Consider the following 21,213-nt stretch of genomic DNA (forward strand, 5'->3'; position numbering starts at 1 on the left):
ATGAGATTTTATCTGTTGGTGTAATTTGCCAGCTGGCAATGCCCAGTTAACTGATTGCCTGTGTTGATTTCTATTTGCAGGTTCTGATAGCTTGGGATTTATTCATGCAAATGACAATGGGGTGTTTTCACCAAGCTGCAAACGACTCAAGATTGGGAAGGAACCGCAAAATTATGTTGAGATGGTGGATAACCAAGTGGGATCTACCCCAAGGCCACTTGATATGCCCACAGACAGCTTTGTTGATTCCCCTCAACAGACCAATGGTTTGGTCAATCAGAACAGCATGGAAGCCAATGTGGACACGATATTAGGAGAAGACTGTAGCTTTGAGGAATCTTCCACAGGTTGTGGTGGTCTGAACAAAACCCAAGTCCTGGCTGATAACTTGTATAAATGTCCTGACTGCAGCTATACATCAAATCAGTTGGGTAAGATAAAGTGTCATTTCCTGATTCATGAAGGCCAGAAGCCTTTGCAATGTGACAATACATCTGACCAATTCGAAACACCTGTTCAAACTCAAACTCCGAAAAAGACCATCAAATGTAGCTCCTGTGACTTTGCTTGTGATCGTGTGGTAACCCTAACACGACACAAGAGGAAACACATGAAAAATAAGCCTGCATTAGGAAGAAAGAGCACTGTTTCAAGTAAACTCTTGCGGACAGAAAGTGACCGAACTACTGTCAGAAGTGAGGAAAAGAAGTTTTACAACTGCTCATATTGTAGCTATACATCATCATTGATGGGGAACCTGCAGCGCCACATTCGAATTCACCTTGGAGAGAAGCCCTTTAAGTGTGACCAGTGCTACTATGCAACTGGCCAGTCAGGGAACTTGAAGCGCCATAAGCTAACTCATACACAGAAAAAGTCTTTCACATGCAATCAGTGTGATTATGCATCTGGTCAGATGGGAAATCTCAAGCGTCATATGCTGATACATACAAGAAAGAAATCCTTCAAATGCAGCCAGTGTGACTACACAGGGGATAGCATGGCAGATTTAATGCGGCACAAGCAAAATCATAAAGATGACAAAAGTTTACTGCGCAATAATGAAACTGATGCAACTGCAATTAAAGCAAGTGGTGAGGAGAAGCCTTATAAATGTTTATACTGTAGCTATGCATCACCTTTGCTTGGAAATCTCCAGCGACACACCCGTATTCACCTTGGAGAAAAACCTTTCAAGTGTGACAAATGTGATTATTCCTCCTGTCAAATGGGGAACCTTAAGCGTCATTCACTCACACACACGCGGGAAAAAATGTTCAAATGCCACCATTGTGGATACAGCTGTGGTAATTTATTAGACTTAAAACAGCATAAAGAGACTCACATCAAAGGAAAGCTTCAGCAAGATGAGGAAAATAATGTACAGGATACATCAAGCGTTACCAATACAGCCTCAATCCATACTCCTGAGCAAGTTGCAACAAAAATTGGAGAGGCAAAGCCTTATAAATGTTTATATTGCGACTATACGTCACTACTGTTGGGGAATCTTCAAAGGCACACTCGAATTCACCTAGGAGAGAAACCTTTCAAATGTGACCAATGCGACTATGCAACTTACCAGTCAGGGCACCTTAAGAGGCACAGACAGACCCACACACACAGAAAATCGCTCAAATGTCGCATATGTGACTATGTCTGTAACAACATGGTAGACCTAAAGCAACATCAGCAAGAACATACTGAGAAAAACGCAAGTGGAGAAAAGAAGCCTTACAAATGTACATACTGTAATTACGTATCTTCTTTATCAGGGAACCTTCAAAGGCACATTCGGATTCATCTGGGAGAAAAGCCCTTCAAATGTGATCAGTGTGAGTATGCATCGCACCAGTCAGGAAATCTCAAGCGTCATGTATTAACTCATTCTCGACCCAAGTCATTTAAATGTGGCATCTGCTATTACACCTGTAGCTCTGTAATAGAATTGAAGGAACATAAGGAGAGTCATGTCAAGAAAGAATTGCTGTTGGAAAATGATGAGAACGGAAATGAGAAAGCTCAAGAGCTTTATTCCTGCAAGCTGTGTAGCTTTATCTCAGAGTACCCAGGCCACCTCATGCGCCACATGAAAACGCACAATTCAGAGAAACCCTATAAGTGTCACTACTGTAACTACGCAACAGTGCAACAGGGTAACCTTAAGCGGCACATATTAATCCATACTGGGGAAAAGCCCTTCAAATGCAATGAGTGTAATTACACCTGTAGCCGCATGGAAAATTTGAAGCGGCACAAGCTAATTCATGCAGAGAAAATGTTTTCGGGGGAAGGCGGCAGTTCAGTGAAATCCGAGAAACCCTATTGTTGTGTATTGTGCAATTTTAAAGCCCAGTACCCAAGTATACTTGCAAGGCATGTGAAGACGCATGCAGAATCGACGAGGAAAAGCACAGGTAAAAAACCTTTCCAGTGTGAGAAATGTACCTACTCTACTAGTAGTGTAATCAGATGGAAGGTACACTTGCAGAATCATGTGGATAATGAAGGGGAACTACATTGCAAGGAAGAGAGAGAGTGTGAAAATGTCCAAAAATATTTTTCTTGCAATCTGTGTGACTTCATTACACAACATCCCAATGATTTAATGGGACATATGAAAACACACAGCACAGGCTCAGTGTCCAGTGATTCCCAGGTGCCTTCCAAAGAGACTGTTGTTCATCATAGTAGTGAAAACATATTTTCTTGTAAATTGTGCAGTTTTGTCACCCAATACCCAAACCACTTCATAATGCACATGAAAACACACATGAAAACGCACAGCAACAGCAAAAGTGAATACCAGTGTTCCCACTGCAACTATACTACCAAACAATCTGGGAACTTCAAACGCCATATCCAGGTACACTTAGGTGTCAGGCCATTTAAATGCAACAAATGCAACTACGCATCTATTAATTTTGCAAATTTGAAGAGGCACTTACAAACGCACTTGAAGCAAGCATCTAACCAGTTGGATTCCTCATCTTCTCAAATGGTTGATCTTGAACAACTGGAGAATACTAGCATAAAAAAAGAAAAAGAGAATGATTTGTGTTTACAGGAAGATAAGCTTGAAAATGATATTCCTGAACACGTCTCCTCTGAATCAAGTGGATCTTTCCACAGTCGTGTTTCAAGGAATTTGAAACGGAGAAGACCGTACAAATGTTCCCATTGCTATTATGAGACTATAGAGTTGGGGAACCTTAACAGACATATCAGGAGCCACAAAGGAGAAAAGCCTTTTAAATGCAGCCAGTGCAATTATGCTTCCACACAATTGGTCAATGTCAAACGGCACCTTCGAACACATGCAGGAAAAGAATCCTATCAGTGTACTCAATGTGCGTTTGTATCTGAGAGCAAGGCAGCCTTTAAACGCCACACAGACAATCACCTGGCAAGGATGGAGATTAAACAAGAAGTGGAAGATGAAAATAGCCTTAGCAAGGAACAGAAAGTCTTCTCTTGCAGATTGTGTAATTTTGTCTCGCAGTACCAGAGCAACCTCATAAGACACATGAACATACACAACTACAAAAGGCCATATAAATGTTCACAGTGTAACTATGTCTCTGCGCAACTGGGCAACCTTAAGCGGCATATGAGGAACCATATAAAGAAAGAAACTTTCCAGTGTGACCAGTGTAACTACTCATGTGCTTCTATGACCAACCTCAAGCGACATGCCAGGGTTCACACAAGTTAGCGGAGAACTGTGCAATAAAGGAAAAGCCTCCATTGAGAAAGACAGAGATGCCTGTTTTAACAAATTGGGTAGTTTTGATTAGTAGCATTCAAAGTTTTGATATTGATAGAAGGAGCAGTGCAGTTGTTTCTACTACATGTCGTAGTGAAGGATCAAACGCTTGTGGTGGACCTGTGGGTGAGCGAACATCCCAGCACCACGAGACTGAAGAGATTCAGCAGGGCCAAATAGTATGAACTTGTTTTTGATGAACAAGAGGCTGTGTGCCACTTTTATGTCTTTACTTGAAATCATTGTAAATCTTAAAAATATATCTGTATGCACATTAATTTTTTTTGTTTGTTTAACACCAGTAGAGTGAAGACTGCCATTTGGTGGAACGTCCACCTGAATAATGCAGCTTACCTCTTTTGTAGCCAGTAGCTTTTAATCACAAACATAAGGCTAGTGGTCGTCATAATCTTGTCTGTGAAAAGTCCACTTCAAATAGATTATTGGAAAGAGCTTTACTCAAAGAATGATAAATGGTGATATATTCTTTTTAAAAAAAAACTAAAGGTCTTCATGATATAATGGGACAGTTCGGGTACTAAAGAGATGAACTGATTTTTGTTTCTTACGCCCCCCAAAAAATCCTTAGATTTCTTACGTTATACTTTCTTATGTTTAAAATGTTGTAAATAGACATTAATTGCTAAATACCCTAATGAATGTATGTTAGAAAATGGGGGAATACTGCTGTTCCTTTGTGGGTTTGCATTGATCAGTGACTGGCTGAATATACAAAGATGTACCTGTACTTCTTTTGAGGGAGGCTGAACTTCAGTTTTCCCAGGAATACTACAGTAGATTTACACTGGGGTTGTTGATTTAGATTAAATCTGAAGAGACGTTTTAATCATTTAAAAAATAAAGCATGGGTTGTGATTTTTTTTTCACTAACTTATATATTTAGTTTTGACTGGAGAGTTTCATTTAATATAAATACTTCTAAAATGCATCTTGACATGCCAAAATATATCACTTTTAGCAATTATGATGATAAAGAGAAAGCAGAGAGGAGATTTGATAGAGGTGCTCAATGCCATGAGAGAGCCTAGTAGACTAGTTAGGATCTAGAAAGCACTGCCAGTCTCTGGAGACAGATTCAGCTATGCCTTTCCAACAGGAATTTGATAATTGTGTGACTTCTTCAAAAAAAAATTGCAGGGTTGTTCAGGGAAGGCAGGGCCATGGGATGGATGAGTTGTTGTTGCAGAGGCAACATACAACAGATTCAATGGTCTCCTGTGCTGAAACCATTTTAGATTCCAAGTGTAGGCTTGTCCATGCAGTGCAGTTTTTCTACAGCGGATGGATAATTTGGATGCTGTTTTATTCTTCACTTGCAGGTGCATTTAGTAATTTGTCAATTTGAAGTGAAGCCCTAACTATAGGTCCCAACTCCTCTCTATTAGATCTTGAGCAGTTCTTATTTTGTCTTTGAACTAAGCTGTCCGCTTATGCAAGTAAGACACAGTCTAGTGAGTGGTGCATAGATTCTCTCTTTATTGTACATGATTGCAATATTCCCACATGATGTGTGAAGCATTATGGGTGTTCCAGTTAGACTGCACAAACCAGATGCCTGTAACCCTAGAAACAAATCATGTTTTTTTTTGTTTTGAATAGTTCAGGACTAACCTAAATAAGTTCCAATTCAGGAAGAACTGATACTTAATATAGATTTCAGGTCAAGGAATTGCTCTTCTACGTGTTGTATTAGTTCCAAATCCATATAACTTCAATGAAATCTAAGTAGAAAAAAGCTCAGGAGTTGAATATTTTATTTATGCTTTTGACTTGGGGAGTGTATTAAAGGCTCAGCAACCACATCTGTGGAGTCAGGATTTCCCTGAGTTAACTTATTTTTACTGATGTGCAGCTCTACTGAGAAATGGCAATAGTTTTTTTTTTACATTTTAATTTTGAAAGTGAATTTTAGGTGTGATTTGTAAATTGCAATTTTACGTGTTGGAAGCCAGTGCTGGAGAGCATAAAGTGCTGGGGGTTGATTAAATGAAAAGAGTATGTCTGTCTGCTGAACCTTTGACTTATCAAGCAGGTCCATATTGAATCCAGGTCATAATAGTGTGACTTATATTGGTGTTCTCCATAGATACTTCCCAGCGTACTGTACATTTCCTGGAATTTCCTGTGTTTGTTTGCACTGGCAAATCAAAGTAGCTGGCAAGTTTGCTCATCAGTGCTTACTGATAAATAAGAACCTAAGTAGGAGCAGTAGTAGTCTATTGAAGACCTCAAGACTGCCTCACCATTGAACAAAATTATGGCCGATTTGCCTCAAACCTCAACTCCTCTATCATACCATCTCACCATAGCCTCAACTTCCTGCTATTTCAAAGATCTATCTACCTCCTCTTTAAATACTTTGATCTAGCCTCCACAGCTTTAAGGTGCAAGAATTCCTGACATTCACTAGCTCAGGTTAAAGAAATTCCTTTGCATCTCAATTTTAAGTTATTGCCCTCTTATTCTGTAAATATTCCCTAAATGGGGTTCTCTGTCTAGTTGGAGATATCTTCTCAAAATCTAACCTGTCAAGCCCTCCTAGAATCTGGTACGTTTCCATAAGATGACCCCTTTCTTCTAAGCTAATCAATAGGGGCATATCTTGTTTGGCTACGCTTTATAGTCAACCCCTTCATCCCAGGAAATGGAAAATAATGTTCAGATTCAACAGTCATACGGTTCCTCTCGTGAAAATAACAAGATTTATGCTTCTGAATTCATTCCCCAGAAGAGAACTTGCTCAAACTATTTGTGGCTTTTGTAGAAAGGAAGATAATGTTTTCTTTAGAACAAAATTAATCATCTAGAAAATAAACATTTAAGCCATGTTATTGCTTTTCTGCAAGAAACACTGCTGTTTTCTATAGGATTTTAACAGTAGTGTGATTGAACTAACTTCTGACTATGTAGCCTATTTATCAATATAAACATCTCACACCTTCCATTACAGAAAAAAAACTTATTTATGTAAAATAAGATGTTGAAATCAAAATTATTTTATTCAGAATTGGAGCTGCAGTTTGAAAAAGCTCAAATGTTGCAATAGTAAATTTCAGTCTGTGTTAGTGGCATAATGATACTGCAATATTGGGCCAGAACTTGTGGGAAATACAATAAGTTCATTGTTCATTCAAAGATTGCATAGCTACATCAGGTGAGGAACAGGTATGGGGGTTGAGCATGCAAATCTGGTAGCTGCTGTTTAGAGTAAGCTGCTTTCCAGTAAATGGTCCAAAAGTTGCATTTCACTGTATGGCTGACCATCCAAATGCATGATACAACATAAAGCTCCTGAGTTTAATTACTGTCTATTTTTAAAAAATTCATCTTAAAAAGATGGAGTAATGATTGTTGAAGATTTTGTCTTTATCCCTTGCAAACAATTTTTATTTATTTGTGTTATGTCTGAGTCAGACCCCAAGCACCCAAAAAGTCAGTAGTAAGGCCATCTGGGCATTTTATGAGCCTCTCTCCTCTATAAACTTGCCATCAGAGGACTGTAAAATTCCGACCTGAGTGCATCAAGCGTCACTGCTTTAATGTTGTGCTATACCTTAAGAGCCCTGCAATTTTACTAATTTAACCTGAAGGCAAACTGACAACTGGGACATTCCTTTATTCCTCAGTATTCTTAAAACATTTCATTGAACATGATATCCATCGTTTTTCAAAATTTAAGAACAAGTAAGTTCAGTTTAGAAAAAATGCCCAGAAAAATGTGATCCTGAAAAACATGTTGATATTGATGTGTAATCATAATTTTCAGAAGGTTTTTGAAAAGTTTGGTTTTCTTGGATGTCATACTTTCCATGGGTTTGTTTAGTTAATAGCGAAACTACAGGCAATATTTGGATTCTTACATCAGCACCCATTGTATAGTGTTGGAAACTAAACTTCTGTTCAAGGCATTGGTACTTGGTTTAAAAAAATGTTGCTTGTGAGCTCATAGGGTCATTTATTTGATTTTCTATAATTATCCTAGAATGATCTGGTATGCACTGGCACAATTGCAAAATCATGTAAATGTAAAACAAAGGTCAAAAAATATAGTCAGCAAAATATCAGACTATAATCTGAGCTGCATGCTTCATGTACTGCTACCGGAATGCGGACTAATATCTCCTTCTCTCAAAAGACAATGCAAGATTATGTATCCTTCCAGAAATGGGGAAAGTAATTTTTAAAATGCTGGAAGTAGCAACAGGCCAAACAGTGTCCATGGAGAGCGCGAATTATTGTTTTATGAGAACAGGATGATAAAAATGAGTTTTTAACCAGTAGACAGGAGTGAGGGAAACAATGGATTAGAAGAACAAAAGGAAGGTTGCAAGAGTTGGAGGGATTAACTAACAAAATATTTCATGATGCCAAGCCAGAGTGATATTGGGTATAGTAAAGAAACCAAGGTTACAACTTTGTCTTTAATCAGCTTCTTGGAGAGTGAGGCTGTTGCATTGTTTGAGCTTGAAAATTCTTGTCTGCATTTGACTGTTCCCACTAAGATGAGTATCCACCTGACATTCCTCAGGCAACAGGCCAGGTGTGCTAAGAAAGGTGAAGTAGCACGAGTGATGAACAGAACAGGTAAAGCCCCATCCAGGACTCATCCTGCCCCTTCCCACCCCCAATCTTTCAAAGTGCTAAGTGCCAGGTGACAAAGTAGCCAGAGGTTAAGGCTAATTTCTTGTACTCAGCAAAGCACAACACAAGCTGAAGGACCAACACTTCATCTTTTATCCTGGCATTCTACAGCTTTCTGCACTCTAATCTGACTGCATCAATTTTAGAACATACAAACTCTGCTTGTATCTTTTTTAATTCACTCATGGGATATGAGCATTGCTAGCTGAGCCAGCATTTGTTGTCCTTGAAGGTGATTGTGAGCTTCCTCCTTGAATTACTGCAATGCATATGATGTAGATAGACCCACAATGCTGTTAAAGAGGGAATTCTAGGATTTTGAACAGCAATAGTGAAGGAAAGACAATACGTTTCTAAATCAGGGTGGAGAGACGTTTGGAAATGAAGTTGCAGATAATGGTGATTTATTTATCTGCTAATCATCATGTTCTTAATGGGAGTGGTTATGATTTTGGAAGGTTGGCTAGGGAACTGTGGCGAATTTCTGAAGTGCATCTTATGGATAGGTAAACAATACTACTGAGCAATGTTGGTGATGGACTGTTTGTGGTTTCGTTTTGCATTTGTTAGGTGGCTTTGATCTTTCATTCCTTTTATGTTTCATTCACTTATATGCTATATAGCGAATTGCATCTTAATTTTCTACTGTATCATTCTGTCTTTTGCACATGAAGTCATCTGTTAATCTCTACTGCTCTTCAACTGATCTCAGTACTTCTCAAGTTCATGTTGTCCCTTTACTTCTGTTGGCTTAAAAACTCTTAGTTCTATCCTCCTGTTTTTGATTACACATCATTAATGCCAACTCTTCTTCCACAGATACTGCCTGAAAATGCTGACTATTTCTTGGATTTTCGGTCATATTTCAAATTTCCAGCAACTGCAGTGTCTCATTTTTTGACACAAAATTTGAATTGATTTAATTATTTTAATAAGCTGGCATTCATGAGCAAATAGTACTGTATATTTTCTCTTAAGAAACTGTTTGAAAGAACAATCTGTATAGTCGCAAATCACTGACTCTTCTGAGAAAAAATAATTATCGAAAATGCCATTATTGAAATGGATTGTAGCTTTTTTGTGCAAATTACTGGATTAAGATTTTGACTACTGTTGTAAAAGTAAGCATTTTAAGCCATTGAAAAATACTTATCTAATATTAATATATTTACATTTCCAAATTATTGGTGCAACTTTTTAATGCAATGTTATGCAAGTTATAAATGTGTGGTTCTGCACGAGGTCAGAGGCTTATAAGTTTCTAAAACATAAATATCAAGAAAACCATTTTTATATATAAAAGAGGGCCAATAACTATCTCAATGATAATATATGAGCAAAGCCCTGAAATGAGATCCAGAGTGATTATAGATCATATCCCTCAGTAGTTCACGTTTACTTCATTCTCTGTATTACTCACTAAAATTAAATGCAAAACCATGTTTTATATAGAACACAAATTGGGGACTTGTTTTAACCAAATCACTAAAATTATCCTTCACAGTTGTCATTTCTTAAAAGTATAAAATCTAATATGGTGACGTCCTGGCTCTCTCTCACCTACAATGATCGTGGATAGTAGATCTTAACCAGTTCATCCTGTTTTCTAACTAAGGTTTGAGATCTTGGTGTATTGTTTGATTAAAGTAGAATCTTAACATTAACTATTTTTTGTAACCACCAAAGTTCATAGATTACAAACGGAATCAAGCTTATAACTTTAACAATGAAAGTGATTCAAAAGGTGTGAAACCTTAAAAATCAATTCTTTTTAACTTTGATATTATGAAATGGCTAAAGACATTGGACCCATCAATCAGCCTTGACAACTTTGCAGCTCTACTGTTGGCTTGTCCTCTAGAATTAGTTGTGCCCCTAGCCAAGCTATTCCAGTACAGCTGCAGCATTGGCATCTATCAATGTGAAAAATAGCCCAGAGGTGCCCTGGCCACAAAAGGTAGGACATATTCAATCCAGCTTCTTACCATCCTATATCAGTCTGTAGTCAATCCTTAGAAAGTGAGGAAAGTATTGTTGACAGTGTTACCAAGCAGCACTTACTCATTAATAATCTGCTCACCAGTACTCAGTTTGGGCTTTGCCAGGTTCACTGAACTCTAGACCTCATAGCCTCTGCCTAAACATAGATAAAAGATCTGACTTCATGAGAGAAAAGTGATTTTTTTGTCGCACTAAATCAAATGTTGCCTTGTTGTCATCGTGGAGCCCTAGCAAAATTAATGATAATTGGAGAAGACTCAATTGACCGGAGTCCTATTTGGCAAAAGGAAAGTTGTTGTTGTTGTTGTTGTTGTTGTTGTTGTAAGGTGATCATCTCAAAACCAGGACCTCTCTGCCTGAATTCCTCAGGCTGGTGTCCCAGGTCCAACCATGTTCAGCTACTTCACCGATGACCACCCAGCATAAGATCAAAGTGTTATCATTGACCAGAAAATGAACTGGACCAACTAAATTGACATACTGGTTCAATGGTTAGCACTGCTGCCTCACAGCACCAGGAACCCGGGTTGTTTGTGTGGTGGTGTTTGCGCATTCTTCCTGTGTCTGCATGGGTTACCTCCAAGTGCTCCGGTTTCCTTCTACAGTCCAAAGATGTGCAGGTTAGGTGAATTGGCCATGCTAGTCTTCAGGGATGTGTAGGCGCATTAGTCAGGGGAAATATAGAGTAATAGAGTACAAGAATGGGCCAGGGTGAGTTACTCTTTGGAGCGTTGGTGTGGACTTGTTAGGCCAAATGGCTGTTTCCACACTAGATATTCTATAATAAATACTGTAACTCACAGCACCAGGAACCCGGGTTGTTTGTGTGGTGGTGTTTGCGCATTCTTCCTGTGTCTGCATGGGTTTCCTCCGGGTGCTCCGGTTTCCTCCCACACTCCAAAGATGTGCGGGTTAGGTGAATTGGCCATGCTAAATTGCCCGTAGTGTTAGGTAAGGGGTAAATGTAGGGGTATGGGTGGGTTGCGCTTCGGCGGGTCGGTGTGGACTTGTTGGGCCGAAGGGCCTGTTTCCACACTGTAAGTAATCTAAAAAAAAAATCTAACTCCCAAAGCAAGTCTGAGGCTGGAAATGTGAGCCACCTGACTCCAAAAAGCTTGTCAACCATCACAAGTTAGGAATGTTCCACTGGTAATTTCATTCATCTGGATAATCTTCAAGAAGCTTGAGGCCACCCAAGACAACGGAGACTAGTTGATTATCCCTGTACCGTTGTAAATTTTCACGCTTATCACCATGCACAGTGGTTGCATGTGTACTATATGCAGGGTACACTACAGTAACTTGCCAAGTTGTCTTTGACAGCACTTTCCAAACTTGTAATCTCTACTACTCAAGTCAAGGGTAGGAGATGCATAGACCCATTACCTCATGTACGTTCTCCTCCAAGCCATACACCAACCTGACTGGAACAAAGTCATTGTTCACTCATTGGTCAAAATCCTGGAATTCCCTTTATAACAACCCTGTCGATGTATTGATATCATGTTTACTACAGCGGTTCAATAAGCTAGCCGATCACCATTTTCCTGAGGACAATTAGGAATTAGCAACAAATCCTATTTATGCCAGTGCAACTACATGCCATGAGTTTTTTTTAAAGTCTGTTAAATGTATCTAATTATAAACGTCAAGGCCTACTTTCATCAAACTTATTTTTTTTAAAATGGCTAGGAGCTAGATAGCTATAAGGCTCTCAATTCATATGTTCTAGTGGTTAGCATGTAATATTTGTTATGCAAATGTCTTTTCAGTTTATCCATGACACTCGTGCTTTTGAGAAGCAAGAACCTGCAAGATACAGTTATTGCAGATACCAAACGTAGCCGTTTCACATACATCAGCCTGTAGATAGAAGAATTCGAAAAACGATCTCATCCTGATTACACTGGTCAAATCCAATTATAATGATTGTGTGAAGTATGTGTGGTTGTTGCATGGGAACATTGTGTTTCCTCGCTTGCTAAATGCATTTTAATTCCAATTACAGATTTCCATAAATCAGTTATAATTTTTTGGTGAAAGTATTTGGTCACACCGACATGAAAAATTCACAAATCCTGGTTCTTAAAGTATATAATATTGAAATGTTACTTGTCGCTAGATCTATTAATTGACCAGTCTGATGGCTAGTAGGATATTGTTCATGGAGTCATATTCCCATTATACAAAGTTTCTTCACTTTTCTTTTTCCAGTGGTATAAAGAAATCCCTGTGATAAGTGAAACAGTAGACCTAATGTCAAATGGTGGATGTTAAAAGACAAAAGTCTCTTTGCTTGCTAATCTTGCAAATTTAAAGGAGGAATAAGGCTGCTAAACTATAACACGCAGGTTGAAAAACAGAAGAGCATGTAAAATTTTATTTCACAAATGCAACATCTAATTAGTCCTTCCCACACTTGAGCCACACATTACTCCAGTTTTCTTAGCTTCAATTTAACTTACAAAATGTACATTTTAAATGAAGTAACAATCTGTCTGCTAATGTTTGATGGCACATCCCAATGATGAGTACGTCTTTTTTTGGGGGGAAACGTTCTACATTAGAATTTTCTTTCATTGGGATGTGAAAACAGAGTACATGATCTTGACTGTTATATATTTACCAGTTTTGTATATTAAATTACATATGTTTGCTGCTAATGTGTTTTTTCTGTTAATTTCCATGTTGTATTTCCTGTTAAATTTGAAAAGAGACACATGAATACGTATCTGAAAATCAAAACCTTGAAGTGCAAGGGAAAGTAAATTTAATCTTTAGGCCCTTTATTGTCATGCCTCGTTTGTTAAACTTTTCAGAAGCTTTTTAGTCTTTCTGCTTTTTTTAAAACACTCTAAGCATGTGACTTAACTGATAATTTGATTAAATTCCAACTACTTTTCTGAAAGGTTGTCACGTTTTGGACCAAACTGACCTCAGATGAGGGGAACCAAATGAGGAGATGAGGGTGGGATAGTGGACAGTCAACTAAAGGAACTCATTTACCCTAGTTACCTCTCTGCTAAAGGCAGTCAGTCCTTCCTGCCATATGTGAGCCAATGGACAGAAGGTTTGCAGAAAGGAAGTGGAGTCATGTTTTAAATAATAAAAACGGAAGTCGCTGGAAAAGCTCAGGTGGTCTGGCAGCATCTGTGAAGAGAAATTGGTTAATGCTTGGGGTCTGGTGACCTTTGTTTTTGTTTCTGATTTACAGCATCCACAGTTCTTGTGGTTCCTGTTTTGAATATTTAGAGCTGACCTAAACTGCAACATCTATCAAAGGTTTGAGCTGAGAGTAGTGCTTACCTGAGAATAGTTAAACATATCTTGGATCAGAAATTAAGATTTAATGTTTATTTTTATATTTCTTTGTTGTCCACGAGCTCCTCTCCATCCCATCAGAGTGCTGTGTTGCCATTTCACCAGCATACCCACCTCTGCTCACAGCAAGGCAAATCTATCTTTCAATCTTTAGTATCACAAGCATGTGATCTCTTGCCAGTTCTGATTTATCCCCTCCCGATTGGCACCGGCTGGGTGTGTGTTGGGTTAGTCTTTTGTGATAAAGACATTGCAGCAAGTTACTTAAGTGAAGCAATGTTCATTGAAATACCATGCCTTGAATTGTTGGGTTTACCCATACTCACCCACACCTTTTCAGCAAATAGCAGGGCCTTAACATTGATGCATTTAGACATTGCTGCACATGAAATAGAATCCCGCCTCTGGAAGCAGGCCAATCAGCCCATTGAGTCAACACTGACTGTTCAAAGACCATCACACCCACACCCACCCCCTTACTCTTTCCTTGAAACCCTGCATATCCCATGCTAATCCAGCTAGCGAGCACATCCCTGGACACTGAGCAATTTAGCATGGTCAGTCCACCTAAACTGTACATCTTTGCTCTGTGGAGTAAACCGGAGTACATGGAGGAAACCCACGCTGACACTGAGAATGTGCAAACTTCACACAGACAATCGCCCGAGGCTGGAATCAAACCTGTTACTGATGCTGCGAGGTTAACCACTGAGGCTTCATATCGCCCACTCTGAGTAGCACATTCTTATTCATAACTTAACAGGAAATGATCTGTTGTGAGAGAAAGGAAATTGATTTGACCTTTTTTTGTTTTAATTGAGTTTCATTGTTTTTTAAATATGATTACACCTCTACAGAGGTCCATTCTGCACATAATGGTACTTATATCGCACTACGCTGAAAGCAAGGTTCTTGAGTGGGAGAAGACCACATGGTCCATTGATTGTGCTCTGTCATTATGAGCTTTGGGTTGACATACACACACATGCACACACCCCCCCCCCCCCCCCCCCCCACCCCACCCCAGCCTGTTTCATGACCCTTCATGCCATGTTAGACCAAGGATTGGATTTTGATGGAGAAGGACAGATCATCTTTCCCCCTCCCCTTCCTCAGTGCCAAACAACTGGATTTAATAAACATGTTACAATCATTAATGACATTTAATAAAAACTCTGATAATCCAGCAGCTCTTAACAGTCCTAGCAGTAGCACAATACAACAATGGGTGTTGCTGAGACTGTTTGGAACCCCACAGAGATCAAAGTAGGATACATGATAGCGGTAAGTCCTGGGTTTTCAGCTCAATGAGGATTCGACCTGCTAGGGAGAGGAGGGAGTTTCCCAGGCCAGGGAGGCAGGTTCAAACTGGGGCCTAGAAGAGAGAAACCGGAAAACTTACAAATGACACCCACTGGCCCAATCCATATATTTCGGAATGGTGGTCTACTACAATCAGTACATTCATTTTTGTGTGTTATAAGTTTCTCCCTCTAGGTATGTAAAATCTTTGGGATTGGTGCCCCTCAAATAACCAACGTCCTCTTTCTGCCACCCTGCAGTGTATTATGGCAGTGGTAATATGTTGGCAATAATTGGCTGCATAAGGCCCTTAATAGACCAAAGGACAGCTAGGTTGGTGGACACCTTCCTCTGTTTCATGTCTAATAATAGACATGAATGTGGTGGTCTTGTGGACAATGCATCCTGCATGTTTTATGTGTTCTCTCAAACCAAAACTGTTTTGGGGGGAGATTGTAACATTCAACTTAAATATATTTAATCACACTATATCTACAACTTTGTCAAGAAGAAAATTACTAAAGTTTTCAGATCTTTGCATGGGCAGGAGAAAAATCCTCTTTGTAGTCTTCAGCGATTAGTCTCACGTAATTGTAAGCCTTGTTCTGGATTCCCAGCCAGGCAAACAACCTCTGAATACTTACCCTATCAAATTGCTTCATAATTTGGAATATTTTAAGATCACCTGTTATTCTTTTGAAACCCTGGAGAATAAAGACCTAATTTATTCAGCTACTATTCAGAACAACCCGGAAATCCCAGGGATCAGTCTGTGAACCTGGTATTACCTCAAATACAGGTATATTCTTCCAAACTGCACCCAATTTTGAGGCATGTTCATGCCAAAGCCCTGCACAATTTTAGCAAGGCTTAGTATTCCTTACATTCCAGTCCCCCTGTACTAAATATTAATACACCATTTGCTCTTAGTTGTCTGCTGTACCTGCATGCTGTGTTCCTTGTCCAAGAATATCCAAGTCTCATCAACTAATTTTCTGTTCTGAAGACAAAAGCGAATAGCTTTGCAATTTCTTATGTTTGCACTGTATCAGCCTCTTTATCTACTCAGTGTCTGTATATATGTGAGGCAGAAGCCACAAGCAAAAGGAATTGTTGAAGGGTTTAATGTGGAGCTGGGTGTCAATGACATTCTTGAGGCCTTTCAGCCAATGTAATCAAGAAGATGAAAGAGAAACTGGAGGAAACAGGCATTATACAAATAGAAAGTCGTACAAGTGAAGACATGTTTTAAGACTGCAATCATTGGTAAAATGTGCAAATGCCACATCACGGGTTAGAAATTATTTCTTTAGATCAATTACTGTTCGAAACCATGTGAAGCCTTACTTAGTTTCATCAAATGTTGAAATTTTGCACTAATGTGAATTAACATTGGTAATTATTGTTCATTTTTAGACTGAAGCTTCCAAATTTACACTACTTGATATTGATTATCTTTAGTAATTTCAATATAGCCAAAGTTCCCACAATGCTATTTAGATAGCACTTTTAACTGATTTCCACTCTTAAGCAGTGACTTCTTTGCTCGAGAAGCTTCACTGACTTTGAGATGTTAAAGATGCTGTGTAAATGTACTTGAGATAAACTTCAATTGATCTATTCAATACAAATAGAGGACTAATCAATTTTGTCAATGTTTCTGCACTGTAAAGGAAGGCATTTGTGATAATATCAAACTTTGTAATTTCTCATCACAAAATTTTGTAAATATCCCTAAGGCTTGTGGAAATCAGAATCCATTATTTTGCTAGTGAGGAATGCCTAAACAATTGCTGGTTTCACTAAAACAGAGGAAAAATTAATTAGTTCAAGACTTCATTTAAGGGGTCGCCTATTCTGCAAGGATCGGTCACAGTTTGGTACTTGGGTATTGAAATATGGAACCATCAGAGCGATGCTGTCAGCCCCCACATTGCAGGGGCACTTGAATTGTATGCCCTGGGTGGCTGCAATCACAATGAAGCTTCATTTATCAGTATCTGAATTACATTTAACTATGGACAGCTGGCGTGACCTCAATATTGATGCTAAAACATTCACAATCATGTTGGAAGACGCAGCACTAGAGAATAGTTTAAACTTTACTGCTGTGGGTGTGAAGTTCAAATAAAGTGAGATTACTGCTTGTGCCCCCTCCTTTCACACAGCTTGCAGAAATGTGTCATGTGACTTCACCTCCAAATGAGACAATGTTGATAGATTTAATTGAAGTATAATTAATTTGCCTTCACACACAGTTGAATATTTAGTACAAAAGTTAATGAGAGGCACAAGCTGTTTCCTAACTAAATTTAAAACATTGGATGGTCACCATGAATATATTCAGTTAAAAACTAAGCCATTCAAAGCAGGAAATTGTAGGAGGTTATGTGATTGCAAGCTCAATGGGAAATTCACCATGAGTTGATTCATTTTTAAATGTGCTTGTTTTTCGTTATGAACTCGTTTCTCACTTTTAATGAAAGCTTTAGTTTTGCTTGCTTATCTTTTCTCATTTGCAGCTCTGTCTTTAAGTTGTTGATTCCTTTGTAGGGATCTGGTACAATCAAATATCCTTAATAACACACTCAACTGGTCATAGTCATAGGTAACAAGCTAGGAAAATAGCAATACACAATGTTGGGAAAGGGCAGGGTCTCTCAAAAGCTAGGTCAACATTTATCCAGATCATGTATTTATTGTGGGAGCTTGCTGTGCACAAATTGGGGACCTATTTCCTACTGTACAACAATGGTTAAGTGTTAACAATATTTCATTGACTGTGAAGCACTTTGGCATGTCCTGACATTGTGAAAGGCACTATTTAAATAAAAGTTATTTCAAAACAAATTTTCAGCATTCACTTCATATAGAATTTAATACAATATTGTGACTATCTATTCTATGTGGTCATTTAGTATTAAGGTATTTCAAGCATGAAACAAGTTATGCAGCATAACTAGTGTATATGCTATATACTATCTTCCATTCCCCTTTATCTCACCCATCAATATATCCTTCCATAGCTCTCTAATATTTACTTAGCATCCTTCAGTGCATATCTGCTTTTTACATTCAGACTGTCATTTTAACTAGACTCTGGATTGAGGGTTCTCCTGAAATTCCTATTGGATTGATTAATGACTGTCTAATGTTTTTGCCCCTTAGTTCTGGTGCAATCCACAAGTGGAAACATCTTTTCTACATCTGCCCTATCAAATCCTTTCTATGCTGGTAACTTGTATCCGGTCAGTTCTCAGTCTTATATTTAGATTTTGTTGTCATATATTCAAGTACAGGAGTACAGTGAAAAGTAGGCGAAAGTGAGGACTGCAGATGCTGGAGAATAGAGTTGAGAGTGTGGTGTCAGAAAAGCACAGCAGATCAGGCAGCTTCCAAGGAGCAGGAAAATCGACGTTTCGGGCAAAAGCCCTTCATCAGGAATGAGTCTGGGAGCTTCAGGGGATGGAGAGATAAATGGAAGTGGGGTGGGGATAGGGCTGAGGGAGGGGTGTAAGGTAGCTGAGAGTGCAATAGGTGGATGGAGGTGGGGGTAATGGTGATAGGTTGGAGGGGGAGGGTGGAGTGGATAGATGGGAAGGAAGATGAATAAGTCATGAGGGCGGTGCTGAGCTGAGCTGGAACTGGGATAAGGTGAGAGGGGAAATGAGGAAACTGATGAAATCCACATTGATGTCATGGGGTTGGAGTGTCCTGAGGCAGAAGCTGAGGCAGTGGTAATAGAGCAGGCCCAGGACCTGCATGTCCTCGGCGGAATGGGAAGGGCAGTTGAAGCATTCGGCCATGGGACGGTAGAGTTGGTTGTTGTGGGTATCCTGGAGATGATCTCTGAAGCGCTCTGCGAGTAGGCATTTGGTCTCCCCAATATAGAGGAGACCACATCAGGAGTAATGGATAGAGTAAATGATGTGTGGAAGTGCAGGTGAAACTTTGGATGTGGAAGGCTCCTTTGAGGCCTTGAATGGAGGTGAGGTGGAGGTACAGGTTTTGCAATTCCTGCAGTGGCAAGGGAAGGTACCAGGAAGGGAGGGTGAGTTGTTGGGGGGCATGGACATGACCAGGTAGTCACAGAGGGAATGATCTTTACGGAAAGTGGATAGGGGTAGGGAAGGAAATATATCTCTGGCAGTGGGGTCTGTTAGTAGGTAGCAAAATGGGCGGATCATGCGATGTATACGGAGGTTGGTGGGGTGAAAGTAAGAACCAGTGGGAGTTCTGTCCTTGTTGCAGTTGGACGGGTGGGGTTCAAGCGCGGAGGTGCGGGAAGTGGATGAGATGTGCAGCATCAACCACGTGGGAGGGAAATTGCAGTCTTTAAAGAAGGAGGCCATCTGGTGTGTTCTGTGGTGTAACTAGTCCTCCTGGGAGCAGATGTGGCAGAGGCTGAAGAATTGAGAATAAGGGATAGCAATGTTACAGGAGGCAGCGTGGGAGGAGGAGTAATCCAGGTCGCAGTCAGAGTTGTGGGTTTGTAGAAAATGTCAGTGTTGAGTCGGACCTTGCTAGTGATGGAGAGGTCCAGGAAAGGGAGGGAGGTGGCTGAGATGGCCGAAGTGAATTTAAGATCAGGGTGGAATATGTTGGTGAAGTTGATGTCTCATCCCTGTTTGACCCCTTTCCCATCAGGGAGGATCATTGCTGACATTTTGTGATGGAGGAAGGGCCTTCCATAGGACTACCCGATTGACTGAGTCAAAAGTGAAAAGTGTCTAATGTCACCACATGCCATCTTGGGTACAAAATAGTGAAAGAAACAAAGTTGAAAAAGTTGAACATTTTCATAGAATAAGTTGAAAAATAAAGTAGTAATGTAATAGTTAACATTGAAGTCCTTCTTAATATAATCTAGAAAAATATAGGAATAAAGTTAGAAGTTCAACAGTCCTTGAGTTCTCCCCTTCGCTCATTCTCCAGGCGACCTCAGCTGCCTGTTCTTGCTGCTGCTGCAGATACTGGTGGACCTCCCTCACAGCTCACTCTTTCCACATTGGGCCACGATGCGTTCGTTGCTGCTGTTGAAGCTGCTGCCTCTCTGATCTTGACCTCCTGCCTCTGGAACGTGCCCGGGCAGAACCTGCTTGCACGCCAAGATACTGCCACTGGTTGCTGAGAGGCCGCCTCACCAGTTCCACACTGAGACCAGGAGCAAAGAAAAGGAAAAAAAATCAGAAAGAAGCGAATGAGCTCTGGCTGAAGCATCCTACTCCGCAACCATCTGTGGCCACTTGTAAATTTAACTTTTTAAGGGAAGATTTGGAGGGTGTGTGCAAATGGCAGGCGAGTTGGAACAGATTTGCAGCATCTCTAGGGTGAGTGTATGTGGGCTGAATGGCCACCAATTCCTGTGATCTGTGATACCGCTTCTTCTATTCTACTACAGAGGCTTCTCTCTACTACGGAGGTTGAGACCCAGTGGCTACTTTACATTTCCCAGTATAATCCAGCATGAATTTGAACTTCAGACACCATTCTCAAACATCATGACTCAGTTTCTTTGCACTTACATAATTCGGCTTCCTCCAAGTCGATTTCTTTTGAATGAGGATCTTCCATGTGTTGCCATCTATATTGCATTTAGGGGAAGTCTTCAGCAAGTCCTTAAGAAGTCTTTAAAACTCTTTCTTTTCCTCCTCTCATTCGAGTGCCTTCTTTCAGCCGGACGAAGAAGACTTGCTTTGGCAGTTGGAACTCAAGCAACCCAACCTCTTGGCTGCACACCAGAGTTGTTTTCAGATGATCATAGCCTTGATGCTGGTGCTATTGGTGGTTTCATGGACACTGAGATTAGTATCCCAGTCTTCCTCGCTGATGCAGAGAAACCTTGTCAACCAGCATTGATGGTACTTCTCAAATGTGCTGAGGTGACATCTATATATAATCCAGCCACATAGAAGAATTAGAAGGATGACTGACACACGCACAATTATCTTGGTTTTAGTACAAATGTAACGATCCTCAAAGTTTCTCATCCTTATGCTTCCAAAGGCAACATTCTTAGAATGGATGCAACGTTGAATCTCTGCATCAATGATTTGGAAGTGCCGGTGTTGGGCTGGGATGTACAAAGTTAAAAATCACACAACACCAGGTTATAGTCCAATAGTTTTCTTTGGAAGCACTAGCTTTTGGAGAGCTGCCAT

At 39.8% G+C, this 21,213-nt stretch overlaps 1 protein-coding gene across 1 annotated transcript in view; it reads left to right on the forward strand.

Moving 5' to 3' along the window:
- The window catches only part of LOC132835298 (zinc finger protein 729-like), a 97,554-nt gene that overhangs the window by 56,422 nt on the left and 19,919 nt on the right, over window positions 1-21,213 (forward strand). Inside the window, exon 3 of the mRNA XM_060854724.1 lies at window positions 81-3,710. Within this exon, the coding sequence (XP_060710707.1) occupies window positions 81-3,710 (3,630 nt within the window). The remainder of the gene's footprint in view (window positions 1-80; window positions 3,711-21,213) is intronic.

This window comes from Hemiscyllium ocellatum, chromosome 3 (assembly GCF_020745735.1).
Source record: "Hemiscyllium ocellatum isolate sHemOce1 chromosome 3, sHemOce1.pat.X.cur, whole genome shotgun sequence".
Classification (NCBI taxonomy): Eukaryota; Metazoa; Chordata; class Chondrichthyes; order Orectolobiformes; family Hemiscylliidae; genus Hemiscyllium; species Hemiscyllium ocellatum.